This window comes from Glandiceps talaboti, chromosome 4 (genome assembly GCF_964340395.1).
Source record: "Glandiceps talaboti chromosome 4, keGlaTala1.1, whole genome shotgun sequence".
NCBI lineage: Eukaryota > Metazoa > Hemichordata > Enteropneusta > Spengelidae > Glandiceps > Glandiceps talaboti.
In genome coordinates, this window is record NC_135552.1 from 11,455,208 (window position 1) to 11,475,869 (window position 20,662).

General features: G+C 34.4%; 1 protein-coding gene across 1 annotated transcript in view; it reads left to right on the forward strand.

Moving 5' to 3' along the window:
- The window catches only part of LOC144433968 (partitioning defective 3 homolog), a 77,628-nt gene that overhangs the window by 47,691 nt on the left and 9,275 nt on the right, over nucleotides 1-20,662 (forward strand). The window contains exons 12-17 of the mRNA XM_078122388.1: nucleotides 811-1,479; nucleotides 1,835-1,917; nucleotides 2,553-2,655; nucleotides 3,433-3,514; nucleotides 11,238-11,318; nucleotides 18,172-18,207. Of these exons, the coding sequence (XP_077978514.1) occupies nucleotides 811-1,479; nucleotides 1,835-1,917; nucleotides 2,553-2,655; nucleotides 3,433-3,514; nucleotides 11,238-11,318; nucleotides 18,172-18,207 (1,054 nt within the window). The remainder of the gene's footprint in view (nucleotides 1-810; nucleotides 1,480-1,834; nucleotides 1,918-2,552; nucleotides 2,656-3,432; nucleotides 3,515-11,237; nucleotides 11,319-18,171; nucleotides 18,208-20,662) is intronic.

A 20,662-nucleotide genomic window follows, 5' to 3' on the forward strand; every position in this document is an offset into this window, starting at 1 on the left:
TAAGCTTACATGTAAACAACACAACACATTTTACAGGCTATGTAGACACATGTAGAACAGTGTCCACTCATCATAAAAGATGCAAATCATGGCTATGCTAGGGAGTCTAACCCAACATTAACCCCCTAGTTTGAATACAAATGTGTAGCTATTGGTTCACTGTTCTACATTCTTGCCATGCATGGCCAATACAAATCAGGTTTATGCTAGGGAGTCTATGCATATTCCTATCCCCAACCTAACCGCTAACCTAACTCCCTAGCCTGAATACAAAATGTATCTATTGTACAATCGGTCCACTGTTCTACATTCATATTGTGCAGTGCAGTGTGAACCAGTGATTTTCTCAACAAGGGTAGTAAAATTGATAGTGAATGATATTTAATAAATCTACATCTTGACTTTTCCACCATTTATATTTTGTTTTTGTTGAAATGGAAGGAAGGGTTCAAGTGTAAACTTTGGTGGAATATTTGAAATTTATTAGTTGGAGTTTTATATTGGTGAGAAAGTATTGTATGTAAGAATTCAAATTTGGTAAAAAAAAAAAAAGTATTGCCAAGTACCTGTAAAATAGCATGAAATATTAGTAGTTTTTTAACAGATTTTTAAACAGAGGTACATTGGAGTTTAAACTGTGATGTAAAGTGATGTGTCGGTTTGGATGGTGTTTGAGCACTCCTGTAAATAAGACCCAAGTTATCTTGAAATAGAGTTGTTTGAGGCTGATGTAAAGATTAGATGTATTACAAAATCTATGTTATATCATGCTAGAATTCCATATAATTTTTATTTTTATTTTAATTACAGGATGGAAGATTAAGACAAAATGATCAACTCTTGTATATAAACGATGTGAGCTTATTAAAACTTTCAAATGGTCAAGCCATGGAAACATTACGTAGAGCCATGTCCAGTGAGAAATCACCGCGATCTACAATCAAACTAGTTGTTGCAAGGCGAAGTGACTCCTCACCTTCAAGTCCGAGTAGTTTTACAAACTTGTCGTTTACATCATCAGACAAATTCAAGTCACAGGAATCGTTATCAGGGTCAAATGATCAACTCATTGATATTGGACTTATGCATAGCAAATCAGAAGACAATGTGAACAGGAATACACCGTCTTCACATACCTCAGCGCCATCAGCGTCGGCGTCTGAAACAAGTGAAAACTCAGACAATACTGTGTTGTACAATCCCGCATTAGATGCCGATGCAACGCCGGAGGATTTACAAGGATCGTTACGGAATCCGTTAGTGACTAGGTTGACTCCAGGAAGTGCACTCGCGAGGAATAATTCTTATAATCTGGCTGTGTTTACAAGGGGAAGTCCTACAAAATTTACAATGAACCCTGATTCTGGTGATACAGAAAGTAACTTTAAACCATCGCATGGTAATCAAGGAATTGTAGCTCCAACGCTGCCAATGGGTAATACTGAGACTGTTATTATTGAAGATACGGATACAGAACAGGTAAAGATAATGTACAAATTGTATATAAGACGTCTATCATCTGTTAATTATGTCATATATTATTATGTAGCTGTATGTCACACACACAGTATAATAATAATAATTTGGTTAGAAGTGTGAAAATGAAACAATCACATTGATGCCAGACTCCCTTCCCCCTAAATAAACGAAGTTCATTTTTTACATAATGTTGTCATTGACTGAAGTCTTTCCTTTAGCTCACTTCATTCAAGCAAACGCACTGGTGTTTTTTCACTGGTTGTATTGTATTTTCACTATATTAAAGAATAATATAAACTCAACTTGTAATATTTCATACTGTCATCTTAACATTGATGGTTCTACCTTTTCACAGGAACATCCTGTAGCTGAGACATCACTATCCCCCACAGTACCAGTGTCACCACAATGGACTGATGAATGGGATGGAAATGAAAAGTGAGTATACAATATTTAGAGAGTGAGATTTTGTTGAAATTAATAAGCTTTACAAGTTGAAGTACAAGACACAGAAGAGCATGTATTGTGTATTCATTTGATCTGAGAGGGATGGAGTGAGAAGTTGGCTTGTTGCAATATTCTTGTATGTTCTCTCTCTTTATTGTGTGCCATCTGTACAAGGTTTAGTCCTGTAATGTAATGTTAGGTTTTTGTGTAGTTGATTATAGTTCATGTATTAATCTTTGTATGTACTGCTGGAAATTATAGAAAAATAGCTGACAGACAGAGAAATAAAGCTTAAGATAGGGAAATAGAAAATTCTTGACTTTGATTTAGTCATACAAGTAATTATCTTCTCAGTATATCTGATAAACTCTGCTATTTTAGCAGTGATACCCCATTACACATTTATGTGACTCAAGTACTGACTACTTGCAAATCTGCATGGGTGTGCAATGGTGTTTGAATTTGCAGGCCCATTTTGAACAAAAGCATGTTCATTATCACCACCAGGTGGCGCTGTTAAGCGATATTGTAGTGATAGTGAGCATATCAAACCACAAATTCGTTTTAGGCAAATGTTGAAAAATTTTGGCTCATTTTCTGTTCTCAATGACTTCACTAACTTTTAGGAGTCCTGAGTTAGATGGTGCTGCATTTTTTCAAAGAGATGGATTTGGAAGACAGAGTATATCAGAAAAACACAAAGGGTCATCAACCATTGATGCAAAGCAGGTGAGAAGTACAACTGTGTCTCTAAATATTTGATATACCCAACCTTTCTACTTCTGTGACTGTGGGATCATACCTCAGGAGATATGAAATAAAGAATTGAACACAAAGGTGTAGTGTAGTGTAGTGGCCTACAGATTTGCAATCTGTTTTTGTCAATTGTTGAAAAAAAAATTCTAATTCTTTTTATTTAGTGCAGGGTTTGTCGAAGTAGTGAACATTTAGACCCATTGTTTCAAGTGTGCTGCTTATGAGTACATGGTATGTGGGATTTACAGATGTTGTAAATATCTTATCATTTACTGGTCTAATGATCCTCTGTGAACTGGATAAGTACCAGTCAGTATACACTGGAAACCATGTAGGTCATGTTATTGTAAAGCCCAGTCACAGAGTTAGGAAATCTGGTAAAACTTAACATTGATTTCTATACTTTGTACCATAAATTTTGATGGGAATCCTAATAACAGAGCGATAAATTGGTACAAGTTGCATAGATTTCCTCACTGTGTACCATAATTTTGGTGGATAACCCTGGTAATATGTGGGGGTGGAGGGTGGGGGGTGGATCCGTCAAAACTTGGGCAGATTTCCATACCTTGTAGCATACTTTTGATGGGTAATCCCGGTAAATTGCCTGGGGAAGTCAGATAGATTTTATCTCTCACCTTTCAACAAAAAACCCTGCTTGTACAAAAGTTTTATTGCGTAACCAGTGTCCTTTTTGATACTTGTTATTAAAAATGACTAAATACATTATGATACTTGTATTGTTTTTAGACTGACTGGTATGCTAAACATCGGAAGTCAGATGAAAGTAGTGAAGTACCAGACGGTATTACCAGTACAACTCAACAAGATGGTATGTATGGCTTACGTATTTATATCTAAGTTTATAATGGAATAGAGTTGTATGTTATAGTAGAGTAAGGGTATTATTCTATTCTCAATCTTAAGTACATAACCTCACTGAACAGTCAGTGACAGTCAAATTGGCTAAGAGGGCACACTGGTCACCACATAAGAGATAAGGGAACACTAAATTTTGGTGCGTCAGTAGAAATTGTGTACGTCAGTGGTACGTCAAATTGGCATGGAGGGCACACTGAATGGAGCATAGTCTAGGTCTGAACATTTTAGTTTTTGTTTCCTGTGAAGAATTAAATGTAACTCTGCTTACTAATAATGTGAAGATATCGGTAACATGTAATGTAGGGTAGGTTTAATAATAACTAAAAAATTCAATGACAGTATTTGGGTCAACCCAGAAATTGTTATTTATACAGCTAAAATGATGTTGTTTTGGTATTTCACTCGTGGGACAGTAGACATATTTCAACTCCAGACTATAACAATAACAGAAACACAACAAACATGGCGGGGTCCTTTGTTTGCCCAATCACATTGAACACTGATAAGCATTGCAATTCTTTTACAGTGCAGTAATATAAAACAACATTACACATGGACTTGATGATTTTAATGGCTTCAGTTGTTTATTTTCTAACTAATAATAATCAACATATCAACTTGACTACTTTACATCCCCACTGCGCACAACACCTATGTAATTGTTTCTTTTGCATTAGACGTTGTCTGAGAGTGTGTGTGTTATAAATGTCATGTTATGTGGATGAAACACCAAACAAAAGATTCATTTTAGCTGTAAGATCATAGGAAAACATGCACACAAGAAAAGTAATGTAGCAGGAGAAATTCAACGGGGTGATTTAACAGAAAAGTGTCAAAAGGTATTATTAAAAACACTGTTTATGAATTTTCTCAATCAGTCATATAAACACTGCCCTCAATCATCCAGGTATTACATGAGACTTAGATTAGCAATAGTTCTACTTCCTGTACTGGATGTTCTTCAGGCTGACAATTAAAGTTGTGAAAAAGTTCACCATAAAAAAAATAAACTGTGTCGTGAAAACTAAAGTAGCCTTTGCGGTGAAAACAAAAATGGTGAAAAAAATACTAAGCAGATAGATAGATGTTTCTATTCTGGATCCTCCCCCTTCACAGTCTATCGTTTGGTGAATGACAGGTACTGTAGTAATACACATTGTCTTCTGTGGTAGGATACTACCATGGAAAGCAAGCCATCAACAAACAAAGATAGACAGAAAGTAAAAATATGTTGTTGCATGTAGTTGATTACATAATTCGGAAATAGATTGCAGTGCCATGGTAACTTGGTTATGTAGAGATAATCGGCCTGTAATCAAGATAGTGTAAACACAACATGAGGTTGAATGAGCCAATAATGAGAAGAATTCACTCTCAGAAATGCCACCCTACCGTCAGTGCAATTACATCAATGTCCATTGATGGCTTATATCAATATTTTGCAGCGATGTTTTTAGTTTCTGTCTGTGTTAACTATCAGATAGTTGATTTTCCATTGTCATAGTTCTACCATGTGACCTGTTGAACTTTATTGAGAGTTTGTAAATCTCAATACACTCATAAACTTGACAACAAAAAATCAGTTGATTGGGTTGAAGGTCAGGGTCCCATCACATCATCACTTCATGTAAGGTTAAGTGTCAGCTGGACAATATTTGCCAATAAGGGTGTTGAGAGCATATTTTGGTCAATTGGTTAGCATTCTGTCAGTTCCGAATCATTACATTGTGAATTTGCTAACAAACTCACTTAGCATTGTTGAAGGATATGAACGCTTTGTATAATCATAAGTATCATCTGCCATTCAAGGTAATATCTACTGAAGAGGGTGTTGTATATTTAGTGTTCCTGATCGCCAGTTCACAAGATAACACTTGTCAGGTGACGTGTGTCACTTGATTGGGTTGATGGTTGGGCCAAGTCGACATTTCATATTATGTCCATTGCAAGGAGTATCTTCAATCAAGGGAGTTTATCAAAGGGTGTTGTAAGTTTTGGATGGTCTAAGTTATCAAAGGGTGTTGTAAGATTTGGATGGCCTTGTTATCACTTAACAGTGTCATTTCCAAGTACATTCATACGTACATATGCATGCACGCATGCACACATATACACACACATACATACACACACATACATAGACACATACATGCATACATATATACATACAAATACATATGCATACACATCTGTACGACATACATACATACATACATACATACATACATACATACATACATACATACATACATACATACATACATACATACATACATACATACATACATACATACATACATACATACATACATACATACATACATACATACAGACATACATACATACATACATACACACACACGCACGCACACACACACACACACACACACACACACACACACACATGTACATACATACTTTCAAAATAAAAAATGCATTAGCTATTCCTTGATATTTCCCATCTGTGAGAATCCTGTTATCCCTATTACTGAATAGAATAGTCCGGTATCATCATCAATTTTTTAAGCACGAGAAACAAGTCAAGCTACATGTGTTTTTCAACAGTTCATTAGTTCTGTCAATTTACAGTAGTACAATCTTTAGTAATGTATGGCATTAGGTGAGAGGGTTCTTTGTTGTTGCTTCTCTTCAATTGAGCTGAGCACTGAAAGGCCAGTAAACGTACGGACTTACACTACAGTAATGCAGTGATGTACTTCCTAGACGAAAGCCTTGGTTTGTTCTGCTGTGTCAGCTGATGCCTCCTCTCGTCTGATGTTGTCCATTTTTGTCGACGTGACTACCCCCTGTCATGATAGTACGGCCGAATTTGTGTTCCAAGAAAAGCAGTATGTGTGGAAGTATATCAACACTACGTCAGCATTTACACCAAGTGAAAACATATCCTGGGGGAATACAGTGTGTTATTTACTTCACATCTTGTAAGTTGTCTACCAGACACAACTTCATCTGTAATTCTTGTGACATGAAATTTCAAAACTGATGTAAAATTGTGTATGTACTTTTATCTTTACTGTGGTTTTTAGATGCATCATTGCTGGCTCTCCTGTAAATGATGTAATTACAAATTTAAAGTGTATACCACAATAATCTGTCAGTCTGTATTGTGGTATTATCCTGATAATGATATAGTACATACACACAGAGATGTGGAGATCGGGTAAACTGTTATATTGTTACGTAACAACGAAATCTGAGAAGTTGATGAGTGACAAAAATGTCTAACACCTGATTGAAAATTCTCATATATTATACCAGTGCTATGAGAATTGTCGCAAGAGTCCATCTTTTACGTAGAGAGGCAGAAATCTATGTGAATAAAATATATGCCAATGCTATGAGAGTTATCTTAGATAGAGTCCAACTTTTATACAGAGAGGCAGAAATCTATGTGAATTACATTAATGATATACCGGTACTGTGAAAAGGGTTTTTATATCCACTTCTTATAGAGCAAGGCTGAAATCTGTGTCAATTAAGTTCTGTAAATATACCAGGTACTTTGAGAATGGTTTTGGAGTCCATAATTGCTGACATGTATGTAAATTATACAGTGGTAATAACTATCAGTAATATTGATGGAGAACCCTGATCAAATGTATTAGGAACTTGGATTTTCCCTAATCAGTGCTTTCAGAAACACTGTACTTTGAAGGTTCTTTGAAAAAAAAACATTGTAATATGATATGTAAATTTGGAGGGATAATTTCAACGAATGATTAAAAAAAAAAAAAAAATAAGTTTGTGATACGTTGTTTTACCCTGACTATTTACCAGTACTTGTTAGCATTGCAAGGATTTGATATTTTCTTATGATTTTCGTTTAAATTTTATGATAGTTTCATAATCATATTACATTAGCCGTAAAGAGGTATTAAAACGTACAGTTCTCTATAATACCATAATATTTAGGTGACTTGAATAAAGTATCAACTTTCAGTAAATGCATGGGCAAGGCAAGGATAAAGATAAATGATGTATTAAGTTGTATGGTTGAATGGAGATATTAATATCAGTTAGCTGTCATATGACGATAATTGAACAATACTTCATATGTCAGCAGTATAAACGCTTCCTTCTGTTACACAAAATAGTGCACAATGTGGAGATACATAGTCAGTTAATTCTGCTCTTTTTTCATACTTTATTTGAATATTTATTTTTTTCTTAAACCCACAAATGTGTTGTTTTGTGGGAATTGATGAATGAGTGATTGTGAAACAGTTTGCATGTAAATGTGTAAGCCCAGGGATTTTTAAATTTGTAACCTGGGGGGGGGGGGGGAATGTTAGATTGTGAATCTTAAAAAGAAAATCTGTCAAGAGACTGGTGCCAGTCTTCTGTTGTGTATATATTTGTTCATTTTATGGAGTCATGGTGGTTGAGTTGCATGGTTAAAGTGAGTGGTACACAATTTATTTATCACTGCTATTTGTGTCTAGTTGGAAAGAGCCCTGAGGCAAGATTTGAAAACATGATTGTGTCCTAGTTATTTAAACCTAGCTGTATAAAATGGGGACCTGTAGATCAGATTGAAATGTGAAGGACCTAATTGCAACTTGAAGCAAACATCTTGAGATAGCCCACTGAGGTGTGAAACTAGTCTTGAATTTCAAGTTTTCTTTTTGTCCCCATTATACCGCTACAGGTTCTAATCCTGTACAGTTTAATAGTGACAGCAGGAGTTGTATACTCCCTACAGAGTACTATTACACTACAAGATATGTGTAAGGGGTAATAATTGTTCAAACTTAAAAAAAACACCACAAGTATTGTTAGATTTTAGACATGTGATGTATAAAATTTCACATCTTTTTTGGAAATGTCACATTTTTATTATATATGTATCATGCGCATCAATCTTTGGCTGTGAGTAGCAGAATACTAGTAGCAGTACTATTTCCAATGTCTGACAACTCTTGTATGAAACAGAGAGGGAGAATCATGTGAAATCCATTTATGTATAGGGTGTTACACAGTCTACCTTAGTTTTGAAAGGGAAACCTAAAGAGAAAAAAGTCAAGGAACTGCCAAAAAGGAGTTCTTACAAAAATCAAGAAACTGCCAAAAAGGAGTTCTTACAAAAAAATGCATTGAATTGAAATAGTGATTTCTTAGATCTCAGATATCCAATACTCAGGAGTGTACAGATGAAATGAGTAATGCATGATAGCTTGGAGGTAGAAAAAAGGAAGTAAGAAATCTTCAAAGAGTTATGTATGTCATTAAAAAATGGCATCCTGATGTTTTATGTTGAATAAGCAAGTTTTTGTGTCACTATGAAGATGTAAAATATTACCAATACCCTATATATATATATATATATATATATATATATATATATATATATATATATATATATATATATATATATATATATATATATATATATATATATATATATATATATATATATATATATATATATATATATATATATATATATATATATATATACCTTTCTGTTGTCATAAAATCTGCCTTTAACTAAAACTGAATTTCAGTAACTAACTCAGTGATGTATAAAAAAGGATATAGTGAGTGATGATTTAAATGTAGGTTTTCTGCAAGCATTGGAAACACGTCAATAAATTGTCAAAGTCATTATAAATTATCAAAACTAAATCATCTTCTACAGCAATGTAATAGACAAGTTCAAAATGAAGTGGGGTGTATGTTGGTTGATGCAGAAAGTGTACAGATTTTAAGAGGAGAGCTAAGGGAAGTCTATATCCAGGCTAAAAAGTAGAAACAAATTTATACAGAGATTTATTGTTTAATTTGACTTTTCTATAAACCTTTCAGTGTAACAGTTCACTCACTATAAACCAAGTACTGTCATTTACCCAAAGGCACTTTAATATTGACAAAACCACAATCACCAAAGTTTGATATTTGGAATATATTTATTGATTGATATCTATTTTATGAAGTCTTCAGTGATTCTACATATTATATAGTCAGGACTGGTGCACTCGCACTCTAGGACTTCATACATCATGACCAGTGTGTCGTCTAAGCCAATTTGACATGCCACTGACGCACACAATTTCTAGTAACATACCAAATTTGGTATTCCCCTATCTCTTACAATGAATTATTCAGTATACATTTTGTAATGATGAGCTAGCTAATTCTTGCCTCTGTAAATCAGTGGGCATGTGCCAGCCACACAAACACAATTTCTCATAAAATGAGATTTACGGCACTTTTGACACACACAGTGGCTTTTCAACATATAGTGAAATGTCAAATATGTCCCATGCTGTAACTTTTATTGTGACTCTGAATGTGTCTCAGCTGTGATACTGTCCAATCACTCTCATAACTAGATATCTGTCCTTGATGTAAGAATTCTCTAATAAGAACTCCACATCAACTCTGTATTGCCTTATATACAATTACAAAGACTAGCACACAGATGGGAAATAGTAATCAGCTTTACCTATTCCTTAAAGGCAAGATGCTGATCACATTTATTTCAGGCCTTTGCTATTACATGTAAGGAAATTGTTTAAAGTTAGGTAGTTTATCTGGATTTCTATATAAAACTCAACTAATTTTCATGCTTCCCTGTGAATTGATAGACAAGACACACTAATCACGTTTTATTTCAGATCTCTCTATATATTATGTAAAGAAATTGTTAGAATATACTGAAACTTGTGGCCCCATTTTTAGGACAACTGAATGAGTGCAGTAGTAGTAGTAGTTATGGTAACGTGTGTGTCTGTGTGCAAAGAACTTAAAGTGACAAAATGCTGATTGACATTATCAGAGTGTGTTGCATATACTCTTACTGTAACAGCAATGTCAAATTAGGGGATTGTTCAAGGGATAAGGATCAGGTTGTTATTATGTCATTTTGTAACTGGATTCTTATATGAAATTGATCCTAGTATTCATGTACCTTAATGTGAGTTTTAAAAAAAAAATTGTCTCGTAATATTGAAAGGTTTTATTCAGGTCGAGTTTCTCTACAATCCTGAGATGTATAAAAATGATAATTTCTAGGTACATCCAAAAATTGTCATCAAGTCATTCATTTAGTTTGGCTGAGTGTAATATTTACAGATCTGGTGGTTTATACTAGTGGTGTTTAAGCAGGCTTCAGTTACTAAAATAATAGCATAAATTGAAAGATGATGTTAAGAAAAAATAATAAGGCCTGTGTGCTCCCCTTCGAAGATTGCTGACTGTTCTCGTCATGAAATATATTAGATATTTTTTGGACAATGGACATTGTATGGAGAGCTGAGGAACTTGACATTCAAAAAGTTGTATAAAACAGTAATTTAAACTATAATTTATAGTGACATTATGTATTATTGGACAATCATGTTTTAAGCAGGGATAAGTCTAATCGAAATTAATTGGATTGATTGTTTGTTTATGACAGGTCAAGTTGTTGCAGAGTAATTCTTTAACAAAACTGCTATTTACATCAAGATGTAAATAGCACACACACACACATGACACCACACACACACACACACACACACACACACACACACACACACACACACACACACACACACGCCACAAGTTTTCTGCTCCCAATCTTTACAAACACCCTGTATATGTTGCTTATACTGCAACTAATAATCAAAATTCCTGGTCTTACATTGTATTTCTTATTTTCTGTATTTCAGCAACAGATGTGTTATCACCTGGAGCATTAGTGCGTGTCAACTCAGCTGATTCACTCATCAATAGATCAAGTATAGCTGAAAGTAAGTACAAGTCTGTAATATACAGATGTTGACTTCTTGCATGCACACAGCACACACAGACATCAAGATAACCTTACACTACTCTTAACAAAAAAATGTAAAACTCTACAAGTAGTTTCTAATCAGCATAGATCTCATGTTGTGTGGTGATGACGTAAATTGGAACACTTATACAACACTGATTGATGTAGAGAAGGAAGAATACTACTGATTGCTGTGTATGATACTATAACATCATTTGACACTTTCTGAAACTATTGCCATCTGTAGACGTATATGGTGTCAATCTTATCAGCTACTTACAAAGTATGGAGACTGACACAAATCATCATTGCTGTAGACTTCTGTAATCATCCATTGTTTAGTTTTTGGTTGCAGGAGGTATAAACAATGGGTCTCTCAGTCTATTACTTGTACAGAAATATGAAATGGTTCTATCTGTATGCGTTGTTGTCAAGACAGCCATGCTACTGTCCTCGCTGTGTGATACACGATATTACATCAGATACATGTAACACATGGCACAGAGCAGACAATGGGGGTTCTTTTAAATATCGTCATGGAGTTATCAAATGAGATATTAAAAAAAAAATATCAGCTACTTCATCAATTCATATTGTGTCTCTTTAACATACAAAATTGTTATGAAATGAAGTCTACACACTTATATTGTGACATATTTTGCATATTTATAGAAAGATTAATATCATATTTCTGAAATGTGATGGGAATGAGAGATACAATTAATGCTGAGACAAGCTGTTCCATGACATGATAGCTGTGTGTGTGTGTGTGTGTATGTAAGCTTTGTTGCTGAATGTGACAGGTTTATGTGAGATGCTATGATGATAAACGATTTGAATGAAATGAAGTTGTATTGTTGATGTAAATGTGTATAGAGTTCAAAGGGTTTGTACACTGTGTTCAGTCAAGTGTTCAGGCTGGTGATGTTGTGTGTCTGTGTCTGTCTGTCTGTCTGTGTGCAACCATGGGTAGCAAACTAAGCCTTCATCCACAGGGTAGGTATGGTAATTTTAAACAACCAAAACTCTCAGAAATGTTGTGGTGAAAAATTCAGCTGTTTTTTATTTATGATTTGACTGTTTTTATTCAGTGTATATGATAATTCAGACAGCAAAATATGATACACTGTCGCATCTGAAAAACAATCTTTTGTCATGGACACCTGTTTCACCATATACAGAAACCAAAAAAATGATATATCGTGTTTATAATGCAATGTCTAAAAAAGTGAATTATGGATCAGTTAGAGCTGACTCAGTTTGCATATAGATCTATAGGGGATAACAGATTATGATAGAAAATTTTAAAATTTTAGTACATGAATATCAAATATTGCTGGATTATTGGAAGTTATATATGGACACTGGGAAATACCCCATCCAATGTAGGGATGCCAAATACAGGGATGCCAAATACAGAGGCGTTATTAATACGCCTGGTATCTCTATCATGTAAATTATTCAATACCGTGTACTGCATATGCAATGTTTATCTATAATTGAAAAGTAGGCCTGGTTTTTATAAACTCTTGATCTTTTGATTCCATCATGTAAATCCATCATATTTGCAGATATATTATAAAAGACTTGATTTGTTAGAGTGTTTTCTAAACTTTGTAGACTTCCACTGTATTATTGAACGTTAGATTTCTTTGAGCTAGTATTGTTGTTTTTAGCAAAACATATGATTTGATATGTATCTCATTCAACTGGTTCAGTGAACTATTTGTATCATATATTATAGAAATGACTTTGACTTGAAGCAGTGGAAAATCAGAATGAAAGTTGTTGCATGCTCAAATATGGTTGGAGAAAAAAAGGGAAGGGGTATGATGTATATTTCAGTTTGCTTTGTTCAAGTTAAAGATTCAGCACAAACAATGTAAAGCGCTTTGAACACAGAGTGGGAATGCAATATATAAAAACCAACATTATTATTATTAATGTGCCTGCAAACTATTTTCAACAGAAAACTCACAAAGTGTATTTTTTTGATGGATTTGTAGGCATTTTAGATGTTGTATGTCAAGTATAAAAATCTACCCAGAACTCATTAAAGTTTTATAAAATTCCTACTTTCAGTCCATCAAATCAGCCACATTGTCAAATTTATTTACTTTATCTATTTATCTTTTAATTCAGCCTCCAGGCCCATATAAAGAAAGAAAACTTTTAAGGTTTATACCTACTTTAAGTCCATCAAATCAGCCACATTGTCAAATGTATTTACTTTATTTATCGTTTAACTCAGCCTCCAGGCCCATATAAAAATCCTGAAAAATCCTGTAATCAAGAAACCAGGGAATCTTGTTTTGATAGTACTCATGGCTATGATAATAATTGTGATAATAACTGTGTCATTTATACAGACTTGTTCTGTATATTTATGAAGATCCTCTCTCTCTCTCTCTCTCTCTCTCTCTCTCTCTCTCTCTCTCTCTCTCTCTCTCTCTCTCTCTCTCTCTCTCTCTCTCTCTCTCTCTCTCTCTCTCTCTCTCTCTCTCTCTCTCTCTCTCTCTCTCTCTCTCTCTCTCTCTCTCTCTCTCTCTCTCTCTCTCTCTCTCTCTCTCTCTCTCTCTCTCTCTCTCTCTCTCTCTCTCTCTCTCTCTCTCTCTCTCTCTCTCTCTCTCTCTCTCTCTCTCTCTCAATGCGACTACCTGGTTCTTTCTGTATAATTATACAGATCTGATGTCTTGATTTAGAGTGTAATGATGCCATTGGTTGGGATTATCAGCCTGCCTAAATTGTTTTGGGAAAGGGAGATTAGACCGTGCCCACAATGGCTGATGTGTCAGTCTAATGTCTTGATATAATACATGCCTGTTTTCTTATTAAAATAGATAGATGTGATATCTCCAGACTACTGTGTAAATCAGTGTACCCATAATGGCTACTGACAGATCCTTGAATACACAATAATTTTCTCCCCTACTAAATCCCGTCACCTTGACAACGAGTATGTGAAAGATGGGATAGATTTAGAATTGCGGCATCTTTGAGTAGCTAGGCTAGTAAAGCACTTTGGGTACAGAGTGGAAAACCACTGTATAAAAACTAACATTATTATTATTATATAAATATGCCTATGAATTGTTTCATTAGTGATCTTACAAAGTACCTGATGAAAAATTGTATAATTCTGGTTTGATATTATTAACCACAAGTTGGAAGGACTAGTAAGTGTAAAGTAACAAAAATCAATTCGTCAAAAATATGACAAAAGATTTGTTCACATGTTGTGAGGATTATAGAAATGGTTTAACTTAAAAGAAAAGGTAGAAAAATAAACTAATGACAGAAATGATATATACAGTATTTTATATAATTTTGTAGAATTATTTTTGTATAATGATGCTTACATCTTACGTACTGATAGTTCTTATTCTTTGTTTTTGTGAGATATTTTATCGTCACTCAGTTTTCACACCAAAAGTTTGGTTGTTAAAAAATACTTCTTTTTATGAAAAGGCGTGCCACTTCAATCTTTTTAACATCTCATGGAAATCAGAATCTGGTCATTAGTGACAGGAAGATGTGGTAAATGATGAAAATAAGGTTGTTATTGAGAAACAAATCACGTATATCAAATTCTAGAGACTTTGTCAAAGAAAGTGGCACCGAGTGTTTCTAATTTGATTAGTCAGCATGATTTAGACTTGGGAGACCCCACTGCGTGACATTCTTACAAGGCTAAAATACCGCAGGGGTTGGTGCAATTAGACACACTGTAGTGCTGAATTCAGACTGTGAGTTTGTACGTTTGATGTTCTTATAAGCTAGGCTAAAGTACAGGAGTTGAAGTCAGTCTCTGGAACTACAGTTTATACAAGGTTAAATTAGAGTATTTATGGTGTATTTACCGTAGGAGGACTCGAACAGTACAAGAGTACATTTGATGTTCTTTTCATACAAGACTTAACAATTCACATCCTCTAGTTCTTTACGTCACTTAAACTCAAGCATTCTGCTCTCCTTGAATTAAATCAGTAAAGTGTACTTCCCGTAGTCTACTGGTAAGAATTTCAAAGAGAAGGAAAGTTGGTAAGAATTTCTAATAAAGGAATCTGTCTCCAGTGAACTCAGCCATACAAAGTTTTCTAAATACTCCCAATAAAATAGCTTTCACTGTTCTGTCAGTGTATAAATAAGTAAACTTATATTATAAGAAAAAAACATCCATCACTGCCAGTGCATAGATATGATTTGAAATGACAACATCTCTCTGTTCATGGCCTTATTCTGTGTAGTACAGATAATGTTTTTGTTTAAATCTCTCTCATAATAATCCGTTGCATTTCATAAAGGATTGATGCTATGATCCATAATGTCATGTTGCCCTTGACAACCGACCACTGTGACCTGGTTTTAACATTGATGTGAGTGTTTTATGTAAAACTAAGATATTAGGCTACAGTTGTATAAAAGGACATCAAGTCACCACAAATGGAGGCATGGTATTAGGAGGAAATACTACAACTCGGCTGTAACACAGCTCAATGATTTCAGTCTGCCATGACGTGACGGGGGGTGTTAGTACCAGTGGCTAGCTCTGGTAGGGGTGTGTGGCCAGTACTGGAAACCCATTATATACATGATATGGCCAAAAATACCATTTTGAAAAAAGGCCGGAAAAATATTACCGGCACTAGACCCTTTTGACCGTCAAATTTAAATCATAATTTTTTCTGCGCTATTTGTCTGGACAGTATTTGTCTGGACCAGGACAGTAGTTGGTGAGATAAGAGAAGAAACAGCAAACTATTGGAAAATATCATTGAGGCATTTGAGAAATATGTCATTTTAGAAAGTAATAAAAAAAAAACTAATGTCTTTTTCACTAGGTCCCTTTGACTCTGAGCCAACTTTATACGTCTTTACCAAGTTATCTTTCAGAATAAAGGTTGGCATTTTTTAAGATCAGAAATCACACATAAACAAAATTAAAATTTGCAAAATTTATGTTGGAATATTGTATTATTAATTTGACCTGTGAGATATCCTTTGTCAATAACTAATATACAAGCAAATGACAACCATCATTAATTTTATCTCACCAGCTCAACTTTTTTCGGGAAAATCATGTAGAATATTAAATATATTGATTTGACCTTGGAAAAAAATCTATAAGACAACTGCTAAAAGGATATTACTTATGACATTATGTAGAAGTCTGACAGGTTGGCAGTATTAATATTTGTCCTAGAGCAATACACAGTGATTGTATTATGGATTTTGTGTGTGTGTGTGTGTGTGTGTGTGTGTGTGTGTGTGTGTGTGTGTGTGTGTGTGTGTGTGTTCATGCCTGTGCATGCATGTGTGCATGCGTGCTCATGCATGCACACCTGTATGTATGTGTTTGCCAACACTGATAACTGATACAGACTATTGTAAGCTAAGCTATCTGTAATGTTATTCTCCAAGGATAATTTATTTTGTCATCTACTACCCCGGTAATGCTACTGAACAGTTTGGTGCATTACTTTTATTGCTGAGCTTCTGAGTAAATATGATAAATCATAATCCACTTATTAAATATTATAACCCTGTATAGTCTGCTACCTATCAATGTAAATGTACATTCAACTTTGAAAATACACATTTGTATACTGAAAGGAAATGAACATTTGTTAATATTGCCTACAGTATACTTTACGTATTGATTGAAGTGAATTAATAGTATGTCATTAAAACGTTACACATGTCATCCACAAATAGACATAGACAGACTGGCACAGGTTTGATATTTAGTGTAGATGCTATCTGTGGCTTTGATCTGGGGAAGGAGAAGCAAGCCCGGATAGCTTCTAGACTACAGGTTATTTGCCTGGAATAAGTTATAGTTGGTATTACTAGTCAAGCATGGTTGTGTTGACTGGTACAGACATTAGGTGTATCTCTGTATGACAAACGATACTACTGTCTAGATGATACAATAGTCTGTAAGGTACACTGTGTTGTTCTGCCCTCACACTTAGGTGAGAGTGGAACGACACAACAACATATCTTACAGTCTAGATGATACATTAGATAATACACTGTCAGCATACAGTTATACAACAATTATTGTTTACTTGTACAGACAGTAACTGTGTCTCTGTGCCACTGCCGCTCTGTACAGATGACACATTGGGTTGTCAATAGGTAAACACATTTTGGTTATACAGTAATATTAATACAATACATTTGATATTATAGTTTGTTTGAAGCAGTCACAGAAATGGTGATTAACCGTTTTTTCTCCCTCCCCAAAGGAGTATAGTAAACTCATCTTTATATTCACTTTACTTGCCTAACCAATCACCCAATCAACCAACCAATTAACCTAGTCAACAAGCCAATCAATCATTCATCCAACCATTGAACCCAACCGAACTTTATTCTTAGTTACCTAGCCAATTATCCATAGGTCCTACCTAACCAACCTTCTGTTTACCCAACAAACAAACAATCATTTATGCAATCAAATCAAATCAACCAACCAACCATCCATCACTTAACCAAACCAATCTTCCAACCAACCAACCAACCAACCAACCACCCACCCACCACCAAACAGAACCAACTTTCCAATCAATGAACCAATCTTCCAACCAACCAACCACCACCCAATGAAACCAATTGTCCAATCAATAAATCAACCAACCAACCAACCAACCATCCATCACTGAACCAAACCAATCTTCCAACCAACCAACCATTGCAACCAACCAACCACCCAACCACCACCCAATGAAATCAATTGTCCAATCAATAAATCAACCAATCACCCAATGATCCATTCACCCATTGAAGTAATTTGCACCCTTTGAGATATCTCCTTTATTTTCCAGAACAACCTGACTCTGATTCAACCCAGACAATGCCAGGTATTCTACTCTTGATATTAAAACCATTCATCATTTACTACTAAAACCATAATGTCTATCTCTCGTGTTCTTCTACTTTCTTCACCCACGTTTCTGCCAGACATTAAAAAACTTAAACCTTTCCACCGTAACATAACATATACTGATCAATTCAGAATCAAAATAACCAACTGTGAACTTAGAATTCAGAAACTTTTCATTCAAATTGCTATTCCAAACACAGAGTGTGTACCTCTAATATCATGTGTTTCTATACAAAATTAGTGTAGTGCCCAACTTGGCAGAAAGGTGTTCAATAACATACATTTCATTCAAACTTAGTCTAGGTTTGTGTGGTGTTAATTTGTAGCTATCATGTTTGACACTAATTCATACTTTCCATATTCAGTTTGCATCAGGTGTGTGAATAAAGAAATCTTATTAAGACATCCTAATATCTTGGAGTTAAATCATCCCTTTAATCTGATTAAAATCCGATGTAGATGTCGGCTAATCGTTCATTGTTATTTTACCTCGGTAGTTTTGCTTGAATTGACCTCCTTGATACATGTTTACGTTTTCGCCTTGATGGCTGCCTCTACTATCAAGATGAAAATGTGAACATGTATCACGGAGGTCAATTCAATCAAAAATAACGAGGTAAAATAACAATGAACGATTAGCCAACATTTACATCAGATTTTAATCAGATTGATTGTCCCTGAAAACAGTTGCATGCATTTTATCATTATCTGCTATTTTTGTCGTTTGGCGATGTTTACATAGATCTGTAAGGGGTTTGCTTCTAAGGTTGAGATAGAGGTGTAAGGTGTTTATTGTGTATACTTAGGAAGACACCCTTTATTCGTTACATAGACATTTCTCGTTGCTGATCGTAATTGAAAATATCAGAGAATGTATTAATCAAGTTAGCAAATTGATAAATAATGTCTTATTTGGAAAAGAGATTAAGTCCTATTTAGATTACAAGTTAAGAGTCTCATTAAGTGAGCATTAGATAGTTGACATAGACTAGGAAGTTTATAATTTCAGTTGACATTATAATTTCACTAATGAATTATATCATATCAGGTATTGTCAGACAAGGTAATTCTATTCCCATTAAGAGTATTTCAACCCAAACAAGGGATGTTTGATGTTTCTTGTTGTTTTTACAACATTTTCTGTCAGTTCACATTCATGCATTCCTTCAGTATCCTTTGGTGTCCAAAACTTTTTTATAACAATTTTCTTGTCAGTTATATCATTTCCAGTGACGCATAAACTCACTCAAGGAAATGTCGTGTGTTTCCATGTAAACTACATTTTATAAATACATACATATATATGTTTTTTGTGTATACTAGGAGTCAAAGATATTAGATATGTATTTTCAGACAGCTCTTACAAAGTAGATTTTATCACCCTGTATACCCAATTTTTGTGTTTAAAAAAAAATGATATTTTGAGAAGGTAGTTAATGTCAATACTTTGTAGATTATAAATTTGGATAATTGTACAACCCATAACACACAAGTGAAGTGTTTCCACTGTTTGCGACAGTGGTTTGCTTAGGTGTTACAGGTTGTATAGCTATTCACGCACTTCAGAGTTAGCAAAGGTATGATCTATATATTAACCAAAGGAACATTACACGACCCCCAAATATCTAAATGCCACCACAACAGCAAAACATCTCAGAACATCCCTAATACAAATGTATAGTTATATTTTTGACAAGTCTTTCAGGATAATCCTAGCGCAATTGCTAATTTGGATATTGTAATCATTATGATAATTGTTTACTAACAATTATGATTAATATAATAATTAGTGTGATTCTAACATCACTGTTTTCCTGTTCAATCTTTAGTACATCTGTCATTTCCTTGTACAAAATAATCCGTACTGACACAGTAAATCTCTCAAATCCATGTAAATTTAGTCTAGGTTCTATTCACGGTATTGAATCTCCAGATTGCTGATCCGATGCCAGGGATAAAATCTAGACTTATATAATAGATATTTGCATGATAAGTTTTATTAATATTTTGAATGATTTCATATCTTGGTGTTGGTATAATACATCCATTCTTCCATCTGTGTATGTCTCTCATTCAATTTATACTGTAGTATTGTTTCAATTAAGATTTGAGTGGAGGTTTTTGATGCTTTTGTTTTTCACTTTAAAAAGCTTTAATAGCATGAAGTGTTGATCAGAAGCACTGAAATCGTAGGATTTATACCGTTTATCTGTAGCTGCCAAAGTCTGTTAATTATAGTACAAAATGTACATCCTGTTTTGACAGGTATAGCCTGGAATCCACGTCAGTGCCAAGACTGTTTTCCATGTGCTACTTATAAAACACAGTAGTATGGATTCCAAGCTACAATATATGAAAAGTTCTTTACTATGTCAACCAAATATATCTGGCAGAATATTATCCATAATAATGTATAAACATTATAATATGAA